The 11,521-nt window shown below is 44.5% G+C and overlaps 1 protein-coding gene across 1 annotated transcript in view; it reads left to right on the top strand.

Annotated features, from left to right (window-relative positions):
- Positions 1 to 11,521, top strand: part of ICE1 (interactor of little elongation complex ELL subunit 1) — an 83,943-nt gene that overhangs the window by 40,858 nt on the left and 31,564 nt on the right. Inside the window, exons 13-14 of the mRNA XM_004380304.2 lie at positions 415 to 5,196; positions 6,582 to 6,753. Of these exons, the coding sequence (XP_004380361.1) occupies positions 415 to 5,196; positions 6,582 to 6,753 (4,954 nt within the window). The remainder of the gene's footprint in view (positions 1 to 414; positions 5,197 to 6,581; positions 6,754 to 11,521) is intronic.

The raw sequence follows: 11,521 nt of genomic DNA, 5'->3' as shown, positions 1-11,521 counted from the left end.
GTGTGTCCTCTGGTGGGAGGAGCTGTGTGTGTCCTCTGGTGGGAGGAGCGGCGTGTGTCCTCTGGTGGGAGGAGCGGCGTGTGTCCTCTGGTGGGAGGAGCAGTGTGTCCTCTGGTGGGAGGAGCGGCGTGTCCTCTGGTGGGAGGTGTGGAGTGTGTCCTCTGGTGGGAGGAGCTGTGTGTGTCCTCTGAGGAGAGCCAGGCTCCTTGGAGGAGCGGGAGGGGAACGTTGTATGAGAGATGGAGACTTACTTGCCATTAATAGACAGTCCAGAGAGTGAATGCCCTTTTTCTCGTATGTGTGTATGCGGATTTTTCAGGAAGCATGTACTTTTTTAAACACACTTAATTGATGATAGCTTACATTTAGTCTGTTGAATTAACTGATTAACGGTATTACTCGTATTCTTTGAAGGAAACCTACTTTGGCGAGTATACAGATTCCAGTGAAGATGACTCGGCTCAACAACATAATTCCGCTGAACCTGATTTAGAAGATGACACAGCTGAATCACAGAACTATTTTGGCTTATTCATAAGAAATGAAGGAAGTGGCACCCTGTTCAAACAGCCCGCGTCACACGAAGCTCCCCAAGCTCCAAACTCGTCAGGAGTCAGTGACGCCACGGCCGCCGCGGTCAGGGCCTTGACACCAGGGCCGCGAGAACCTCCAGCCACGCACTCTTTGGCTAGTGAAAAACACCTGAGCACGTCATCTCAACTCACCAATGTTAAAAGAGATATTTTAGATGACGTAAAAAGACAGATCGAGGTTAGGGAGGTGGATAAATCTGTGCAGACCGAGGAAACGCTTGATAAACCCACTAGAGTTCTGGGCGTCGAGAAGTTACCTGGCAGCCCAGCCGACACTGGGCGGTCAGCATTGTGTTATTCTCCCCTTAGCAAGAGGCCGTTAAGTGAGCTCATTGAATCTGGAACCCTCTTATCCAAAATAATAGGATCACCTGAGTCTGAGTTTACTAGGCGAACACTTGCTAATGAAATCACTTCAGCGTCAGAGCGTGTACGGACGATTTCTGAGCTCTTCCGCAGAGTGTCCAGAGAAATGGAAAAGGAAAGAGGAGGCGCACGAGGGCTCCTTTTAGGGGAGTTCTCTGAATCCGAAGAAGAAAGTGCAGGCGACTCAACGGACGCAGCAGGGCTCGATGTTGCTGCTGGTGTTTCATCCTCTTCTACCTCCGGAGCGCTGTCGGTTGGCAGTGGCCCCCCGTCCTCCTCTCGCTTAGAGCATGATCCCGAGACACACGGTCCGGCCGGAAGAGTCTTTCCTGACATGCCTCATTCCAAACGAAGACCAGCCTTGGCAGCATCGGGCCTCTTCAGTCTGCAGTCTGAGGTTGCACCCGAGTGTTCTATAGGCAGAAACGAGCTGGACGAGAGCTTGCATGCTTTGCACCCCGAGTGGGAAGTGTCTGATTTCAGCCATCGGAGTAGCAGTGAGGTAGAACGTACAAAAACTGTAAAAGACACGACGAAAATATGCTCACTTCCTCAGTCAGTATTTATGAAAGCTACAAAAGGCGGGCAGGGTGAAAGCAAAGGTTCTCAAACTGAGTTCCCAGTAGATAAGTCGGAGATCCCACCTTCAGTAGATTCTCAGGGCAGCTTGGTCAAGAGCGGCTTTGGTTTTGTTAACAGCACTTCGTGGCACCATAGTGATTTATTGAGGAGAAGTGGGGAAGGAAGCCTGAGAGCTAAATCGGAGTATGAACAGGAGACTAGCCGTCAGTTAGGAAAGGCAACGCCGTTGTTAGAAGATAGAGGATCAGCACCCAGACTTGAGCTGCCTACAGAACATAACAGTCCTGTGCAGTTCAAGGCCGCTTCACTGCTGCCCAATCAAGTGTCAGTTATCACAAAACAGGCAAGACCTGAAAAGATCCAAAGTTCCGCATCAGAATACTCCAGACTACACCAGGGTGAGCCTGCAGCAGCAACAGAGAATCTTCCTACTGGAACTGACCCTCTGGCGTCTACATTAGAAAGTAATGGAGAAAGAGAGGACAGAACACAGACAGTCAAGGAGGTGACCTCCACAGAAAGGACTTCACCAGGAGTTTCCCCCTTGCGGAGACAGTTAGATTTGGATTCTCCAAATAGTTTTTTACCAGCAGAAAATTCTCATTGTTCCACAAGTAGAGGATCATCTTTCTCTTTTGAAAACATCCCTGTCCAACACCAAGACAGTGTGGTGAAAGCTTCCACCCAGGAGGAGCTGCAGAAACGAAGTCAGCCCCTCCCTGCCACAAATCTGAACGTCGATAAACTTACAGCCACAGAAGTGACGGCATCAAGAGTCTTTCCCTCTGAGGGAAGACTCTGTGGAGACACAGGAAGATCTGATAGTGAGGCCCTGGCTGCTTCATGTGGTTCTCCTGGCATACTGCAGAACCCTAATGAGCCTTTGAAGCTGAAATCCAAAGCTCCTAGTGGTCCTTTTTCTGAAGGTTTTGCCACCACGGGTACCACTTCTCCTTCAGCATTTTGCAGAAAAGATGAAGAGATGCGTGCTCTTACCCAGAGTAGACTTCCTGGTACCTTGTATTGCTACACAGGCCTTCGAGAGGGGCTTGAGGAGGACACTGAAGCGGAGGAGAGTGAGGCCTTGAGCTGCAGTGAGGGTGAAAATGAGAGTGGACTCGCGGTGGGGGGTGGGCAGCAGGACAGCGTGGACAGATCCCTGACCGACTCAGCAGACGCAGATGCTGGTGGTCCTGAGACGAGGCCTTCCATCGAGGTGGGTCATCTGACCTCCGCACTGCAAGATGTGGACATAAATGCTCTGTCTGAGATAGACAGACTTTCTACATTGGAGGTTGTCAGGTTCCTTGAAAGTTGTCAGTTAAGGGATTATAGTTCAGGGGACTCCCTTTCAGAATGTTCTAGCAAAGGAGCCCTGAACAAGGAAATGAGCAGAGAACTAAAGGAAAGTGAAGTACCAGGAGCACAGTGCAGGAAGCAGCACTCTGAAGAGGAAGCAGTCGAAACCTCCGAAGAGTCACTTGTGTTGGAGGAAGATGACTATCCTTTGGGAAACACGAGTCCGCTTCCTGAGTGTTCTTTGGAAGCACTGTCTGAGGTTCTTACCAAGATTGGGCCAGAATTTCAAGTACATTATGAGGATGCTGATGCTAAAGATACTGAGGATTTATTGCTCATAAATATGCATAACAGCATGACAGCTGAAAATTTAGAAGCTCCATGTCAGGAGACAGCTAACTCCTTGTCACACGCTGTACAACTACCACCTCTAACAAACCTTGTCACTAAAAGCAGTCCTCCCGTCAGTGATGGATCTAATGATGAAAGCCTTCAAAGCACAGCTGAGGATGGTTCAAACGCAGCTGGGCAGGTGGAGGGTGGGGAGGAGGTCCTGTTGACATCCGTGGAACCAGCATCTCTGTGCTCCGCCTCAGTAGCAGAGCAGACGCCTGAGCAGGGTTCCCGTGGAGGGGCTGAGACAGCATTTCAGTGTCAAATATCGACCGTGACGTCAGAAGTTATCAACGTGCTCATAAGTAAGGACCAAAATCTAGTGATTGAAAAGGGGGACAACTGGACAATCATAAATGGTGTGGCTGTCATGCCAAGTGTGGACCAGGTCATACTGTGTGACTCTCCTGAGGACACCCGGATTACTCAGGATCAGGAAGGACTGGAAGCTGGTTTCATTGCGGTTGCTTCAGCAAAGTCCCCGGAAACCCCTCGGACGGGCTCTCCGTTCCAGGGGCCTCAGTGTGGCAGTCATACTTCACGTACCCCGGAGGATGGCTCGAGCAGTGGTCCAAGTACCAACTTTGATAAAAGTCGTCTGCGGAATAGACCCGTTAAACCTAGTGTGCGGATTAGTTCTCAAATATACAGTCAAGATTTTGAGTCTCAGATTGTTGCGTCTGATCACACGTATTATAACTCGAAACTTGAGCCATGTGTCAAAAATAAGAATCGATCAAAAATTTCAAACAAAGATCAGCTGACCAAACTGGGAAAGACTTTAGGATCAGGCAGAGTTGAAAGTAATCAGAGTGAAGTTTCTCAGTCATTTTCCGGGGAGAGAGGTAATGCAAAAACTCAGAGAAATCAAACTCAAACCGTCCTCGCCAACGCGGATACGTCTACTCCTCTGGAGTGTTCCGCTGACACGCTGAGTAAGATACGGCAGGAGGTGGGTCCTCCTTTGCCCCCTCTGCTTGCCCCTCTGGTAGCTACACCTCCCAGGACCCTGCAGCCAGTTTCTCCTCTGATGTCCAGCTGCAGCCCTTCCTCTCCAGCCTCTCCTCTTGGCCAGATTTCTCCCTTATGTGACATACCAGTGTCTCCTATGATGTCGCCTTTGCCGGAAGACGCAGGGCACACCCCTCCTGCCTGTGCTTCTCCATCTCCATCCACCATGCCGCCCAGTGAGAGGATATTGTCCTCTCCTCTGCAGTTTTGTGCCACAACACCAAAACACGCACTTCCTGTGCCTGGCCGACTCCCCCCACTGGCACCTGGCCATCCTGCTGTGGCGGGTGCCCAGGAGAATTCCGTTAAAATCCTTGACACCATGTACCCAGAGTTATCTGCCAGGGCCCGGACCCTCAACATCCTCAAAGGGAACATTCAGCTCAACAGAGGCCCGCCTGCTGACCCTAAGAGTTTACCAGGGCCTGTCAGTGCCATAACGGGGTTCAAAGCCATCACCTCAACATCAACGGCTTTTGTGAAGACTGGGGGCAGTGCCACTAGTGACTGTACCCAAGACAAGGCAAGAGATTTGGGGGCTCAGCGGGACTCCAGTGGCAAGAGGACATTGTCAGCGTCCACGCTCCAGAGTGCTAAAAGATTACGCCTAGACAGTGGGTCCTCAGAATCAGAAACCCGGGAAGCCGGGACAGAAGGAATCGGCAGAAACCTCCGAAGGAACTGCCCTCAAACTGAAGTTGTACCAGCAAATGGGGAAAGAAGTTGTTTTGTTCCAACTGTCAATACAGTTTCACAGTTGCCTTTAAATGCGAAAGAAACTGTGGAATCCCAGGATAAAACCATAGCTAACGCTCTGAGGAAGATTGCAGGGTCATCTTTTGACCTGTTACCTGTGATTCGTAGCCATGTGTACGTGGGGAATATCTCCAAAAAGCCCGTCATGAGGGATCAAGAGAAGGAAGTTGTTTTTGAATTTAGCACAACAAAAAAGGTACGTGCCCTGCTTTTCTTCAAGTCCCCTAGGAATTGCATGTTCTCAAAGACGAAGGCTGTCCGTTTTCAGCAAAATGTGTAGTTGACTCTGAAATGTGTAACAGGGATTGAGAGTTAATCATATAAACATGACAGGTGCTTTATTTCTAGCCAGCATTTTTTAAATATGATATATAAGACATTGGAGATTTGATAATCTGTAGTAGCCAAATAACTTAAAATTTTAAGGAAAACAAAATGTCAGGATTAAAATTGCCTACTTCTCATTGATTCTGGCATGTTTAAAGGTTCAGAATGATTTACTTTAAAGCATCAATTTATTATCACGTGATATATCCTTTTTATTCTTTCAATAATATTATATACACATATAAATGTTTTAAGACTCTTTCAAAAAGATAAGGTATAGTGCCCCACCCAGTAATGATCACCATTCATCAAACAAACGGGTGTAAATGCTCATTTTCAACGTTGCGGGGAGGGGTGGGGATTGTGCAGATCTACATACACAGTTTATTAGGACTTCTATGGGTTTGCTGTTGTTGTTAGGTGCCGTCTAGTCAGTTCCAGCTCATAGCGATCCCGTGTACAGCTGAAGGAAGCATTGCCCGGTCCTGCGCCATCCTCCCAGTTGTTGCTCTTGAGCCCATTGTTGGCAGCACTGTATCAGTCCATCTCCGTGCCTTGTGTGGATGATTGCCAGGGTTTGAAGGATCAGACTTCGTTGGTTCTCTGAGTGCCCTCTCAGTCATATGGCATAAATAACTTGCTCCTTTGTATTGCTTACCTTCAGAGAGCATAGAGAGTTACTTACTCCCTTGTATTGCTTACCTTCAGAGAGCATAGAGAACAGTGTAAGTGACTTTGAAAGGATGCTTATTCTCAGACAAATGAATTTATTAAATTATCATTTAATGCTCTCCTTCTTGTTCAAGAAAAATGTTACCCACTGTTTCAAAAATCTCAACAGTATTAATGTATAGAGTAACTTGGAGTTTACAAAATCTAAATGGGAGTGGAATAAGAGTGAGTATAATCCAAAAACAAAAAAGATTATTTTAGCCAAAACCAAGAAACTCTCATTTGTTCAGTGGCAGCAGTGACAGTAGGCTGACAGGTGTATTCAGATGCACCATGTGGTATTTGCAGCATCATTGACAACAGGAGGCACACAGGTATGGAACTGCTTATACCCCAGAGTCTTGTTGCTTACCAGACTCACAATTAACTTATTACCACTGTTGTTACTGTGGTCTGTGTTCTGATATACTGCAAGCTTTATCTTTCGATAGATACTTACTTTTAAATGTTAGCTATTTTTAGGTAGACTAAAGGTAAATGCCAGTACACATTGCCTACTTATTTTTTTTTTTTTCAATCTAGCATTTGGCAGAGCGCTTGCTTCACTCTATCCTCTCCGAACTGAACGTTCAGAAGACATCCACGGAGGACCACAATTACATCCACGCCCTCTGCAGAGTGTATGTGGGCATTTGTCGCCAACTTGGAGACTTGGAAAGAGCTCGCCTGTTTTGCTACAGCATCCTTAAAGAAGGTATGTTTCGATTGTGGCATTTCTGTGTTGAAGATACACTTTTTTTTAACCTCATACTTGGATCTTTTCCACAAAGATTGCTCTGTTTCTTTTAAGATAATTTTATGTTTTATGCATTTAGTAGAGGGCATAAATAGCCTAGCTATACTTGATTTTTAGTAGGAGATTAACTAAGGTCAGCACACGCAGTCTCCATTTGCATATAATAGGGTATATCTCTTTACTGTATATTTGCTGTATTCCTTGTGGAGCTGCTTTGGAATCTGATGTTGTTATTGCCATCAAGTTGACTCAAACTCCTGGCAGCCCAATGTGTGACAGAGTAGAATTGCTCCTTAGGTGTTTTTGGCTGTCATCTTTGTGGAAGCAGTTCACCAGACCTTTCTTCCACAGAGATGCTGGGTGAGTTTGGACACTCAGGCTCCTCAGAATCTGATACACTGGGCACAGCATAAGGGGATGCTATTAAAGCAAGTGACAAACTGAGCCAGTGTATCACGAGCTGGAGAGAGTGGAATCTAAGAGATGAATTAATAAACTCAGGAAAGGCAGAAGATCAGAAAGAGATGAAAAGGCGATAAGTGGTATTATGGATTGAATTGTGTCCCCCAAAAGTATGTGTCAACTTGGGTAGGCCATAATTCTCAGTACTGTGTGATTGCCACCATTTTGTCATCTGATGTGATTTTCCTGTGTGTTGTAAATCCTGCCTCCGTGGTGTTAATAAGGCAGGATTAGAGGCAGTTATGTTAATGAGGCAGGACTCAATCTACAAGATCAGGTTGTACCTTGAGCCAGTCTTTGTACCTTGAGTCAGTCTGTTTTGAGATATAAAAGAGAGAAGTAAGCAGAAAGACAGTGGAACCTCATGCCACCTAGAATGAAGAACCAGAAACGGAGCACATACGTTGGACCTGGGGTCCCTGCACTGAGAAGCTCCTAGATCAGGGGAAGATTGATGACAAGGACCTTTGCCCAGAGCTGACAGAGAGAGAAAGCCTTCTTTTGGAGCTGACACCCTGAATGTGGACATCTAGCCTCCTAGACTGTGAGAGAATAAATTTCTGTTTGTCAGAGCCGTTCACATGTGGTTTTTCTGTTACAGCAGCGCTAGGTGACTAAGACATCTCGCGTGAGAGTTGTCTTTTCATTATCTTTTCCCTTCACTGCGCTTCTCCAGCCTCTACCAGTAGATGAGATTAGGAGTCAGTCTTCATTATTTCAAATCGTCAGTGAAGACCTTTTTAAACAATAAAATGACATACGCATGCAGTCTACTATTGTATCTGAAAGTCTCATCCATCTAGATTGCAGAGATTTATAATGTTTTATTACCATCCTGTCTGTGGGGCTTACAGATCAGGATAATTGACTGTGTCCATCTCTTTCAGTGTTGTGAATGAAGCTGCTGAGGTTGTAGCTGCCTACTTCATTTCTTTGTTTACTTTTTCAGTCACTCATTTATTCAATAAGTAGTTGTGGAGAGTATGCTCAAAGCTAGGGGTTCAGTGGCGACCAAAACCAGATGTTGCTCCTGCCGTCTAGTGGGGCTGATGTGCATTAATAAAACCCCACAAATCAGTGTTGATTTCCCGGTGGTAGTAGAACGTGGAGGTCCATTTACTCTGCTGAGATCACACTGGCTTTTTTGTTCTTCATCAAACACAACAAGCTCATTCCCACCTCAGGCCTTTGTCCTGCAGCTTATTCTCCCTGGATGCTTTTTTCTCAGCATTATCATGGTTCCCTGTTAGTTCACGTACCCTTTAGTCGTTCTGCATCGCTTACTCGGCTTTCTTTTCTTTCCTTTCCTCATTCAAAAATTTATACGTAGATTGTTTTGTGACATTGGTTACAATCCCTGCAGTGTGTCAGCTCTCTCCCCCTTTCCTTTCCACCCAGGTTCTCCAAGTCCATTCATCCAGTTTTCCTGACCCTTCCTACCTTCTCATCTTTGCTTTTGGGCAGGTGTTGCCCATTTGGTCTCCTGTACTTGATTGAACTAAGAAACCTGTTCCTCATGTGTGTTATGGTTTTTATAGGCCTGTCTAATCTTTGGCTGAAAGGTGGACTTTGGGAGAGGCTTCACTTCTGAGTTAGTAGAGTATACAGGGACCATAGTCTTGGGTTTCTCCAGCCTCTGTCAGGCCAGTAAGTCTTGTCTTTCCTTGTGAATTTGAATTTTGTTCTGCATTTTTCTCCCACTCTGTTCAGTACCTTCTGTGTGATCCCTGTCAGAGCGGTTGGTGGTGGTAGCTGAGCACCATCTAGTTCTAGGCTCAGGCTGGTGGAGGCTGTGGTTCATGCGGTCTGTTAGTCCTTTGGAGTAATATTTTCCCTGTGTCTTTGGTTTTCTTTATTCTCCTTTGCTCCAAACATGATCGGATCGATAGATGTATTTTAGATGGCTGCTCCCAAGCTTTTAATACCCCCAATGCTACTCACCAAATGAGGATGTAGAATTTTTTTATGAACTATCTTATGCCAGTTGACCCAGATATCCCCCAAGACCCTGGTCCCCAGCCCTCAGCCCCAGTAACTTAGTCCCTCAAGGTGTTTAGATGTGCCTATGAAGCTTCTATGACTTTGCCTTGGTCAAATTGTGTTGACTTCCCCTGTATTGTGTGTTGTCTTCCCCTTTATTGTGTGTTGTCTTCCCCTTCACCAAAGTTAACTTGTCTACTATCTAGTTAGTGATTTCCCCTCCTCACCCCTCCCTCCCCTCCCTAGAAACCATCAAAGATTGTTTTTTTTCCCTATGTGTAAACCTTTTTTTGGGGTTTTATAAGAGTGATCTTATACAATATTTGTCCTTTTGTGATTGACTTATTTCACTGAGCATAGTGCCCTCCAGATTCATCCATGTCGTGCAGTGTGTCTCGGATTCATCATTGTTCTTTAGCATCGTGTAGTATTCCATTGTGTGTATGTACCATAATTTATCCATTCATCTGTTGATGGGCACTTAGGTTGTTTCCAGGTTTTGCTGTTGTGTATAATACTGCAGTGAACATGGGTGTGCATATGTCTATTCATGTGATGGCCCTTACTTCTCTGTGATAAATTCCTAGGAGTGAGATTGCTGGATCATATGGCATTTCTATATCTAGCTTTTTAAGGAGGTGGCATTTTGTTTTCCATAGCGATTGTGCCATTATACATTCCTACCAGCACTGCATAAAAGTTCCAATCTCCCCACAGCCTCTCCAACGTTTGTTATTTTCTGTTTTGTTTTTTTTTTTTACATGAGTGCCAATAATGCCGGGGTGAGATGGTATCTCATTGTAGTTTTGATGTGCATTTCTCTAGCGTCTAATGATCACTAGCATTTCCTCAGGTGTCTGTTAGCTGCCTGAATGTCTTCTTTGGTGAAGTGTCTGTTCATATGCTTTGCCCAGTTTTTAATGTGATTATTTCTCATTTTGTTATTGAGGTATTCTATAGATTTTAGATATTAGACCCTTGTCGGACATGTTGTAGCCAAAAATTTTTTCTAGTCTGTAGGTTCTCTTTTTTAGTCGTGGTGAAGTCTTTTGATGAGGCATAAGTGTTTAATTTTTGGGAGCTTCCAGTTATCTAGTTTATTTTTTGGTGTTCATGCATTTTTAGTTATGGTTTGTATTGAATTTTTGCCATGTATTAGGACCCTATCATTGTTTCTGTTTTTTCTTCCACTGTCTTTATCATTTTAGGTTTTATATTTAGGTGTTTGATCCATTTTGAGTTAGTTTTTGTGTATACTATGAGGTATGGGTCCTGTTTCATTTTTTTACAGGTGGACATTCAGTTTTTCCAGCATTATTTATTTAAAAAAATTCTTTTCTCCGTTTAATGGACCTTGGTCCTTTGTCAAAGATCAGCTGACCATAGGTGGGTGGATTTATATCTGGGTTCTCAATTCTGTTCCATTGGTCTGTGTGTCTGTGGTTGTAGCAGAACTAGGCTGTTTTAACTACCATAACTGTATAGTAGGTTCTGAGGTCAGGTAGTGTGAGGCCTGCTACTTTGTTCTTTTTCTTTAGTAATTCTTTGCTTATCTGGGGTCTCTTTCCTTTCCATATAGAATTATTGATTAGTTTTTCCATTTCCTTAAAGAATTCTGTTGCTATTTGTATTGGGATTGCATTATATCTGTAGATCTCTTTGAGTAGAATTGACATTTTCACAATGTTGAGTCTTCCTGTCCGTGAGTATGGTATGTTTTCCCCTTTTATGTAGGTCTTAATCTGGTTTCTTGCAATAGTGTTTTGTAGTTTTCTTCGTATAGGTCCTTTACATCCCTGGGTAGATTTATTCCTAAGTATTTTACCTTCAGGCTATTATAAATGATATTTTTTTCCTGATTTCCTTTTCGAAGTTCCCTTCATTGGTGTACAGAAATCCAACTGATTTTTGTGGGTTGATCTTGTATGCTGCTACTGTGCTGAATCTTCCTATTAGTTCCAGTAGTTTTCATGTGGAATCTTTGTAGTTCTCTATGTATAGGATGATATCATCTGCGAATAGGGATAACTTTACTTCTTCCTTTACAGTTTGGATACACTTTATTTCTTTTTCTTGCCAGCACCCTCACTCTGTTGAGAATGATGTTGGCTGTTGGCTTTGTATAGATGTCCTTTATTATTTTGAGGAATTTCCCTTTTATTCCTATTTTATTGAGAATTTTTATCAGGAGTGTGTGTTGGACTTTATCAAATGCCTTTTCTGCATCCATTGAGATGATCATATGATTTTTTCGTTTTGTTTTATGTGGTGGATTACTTTGATT

This window comes from Trichechus manatus, unplaced genomic scaffold (assembly GCF_000243295.1).
Source record: "Trichechus manatus latirostris isolate Lorelei unplaced genomic scaffold, TriManLat1.0 scaffold00072, whole genome shotgun sequence".
NCBI classification, from domain to species: Eukaryota; Metazoa; Chordata; class Mammalia; order Sirenia; family Trichechidae; genus Trichechus; species Trichechus manatus.
This window is presented reverse-complemented; position numbering and strand designations above follow the sequence as displayed.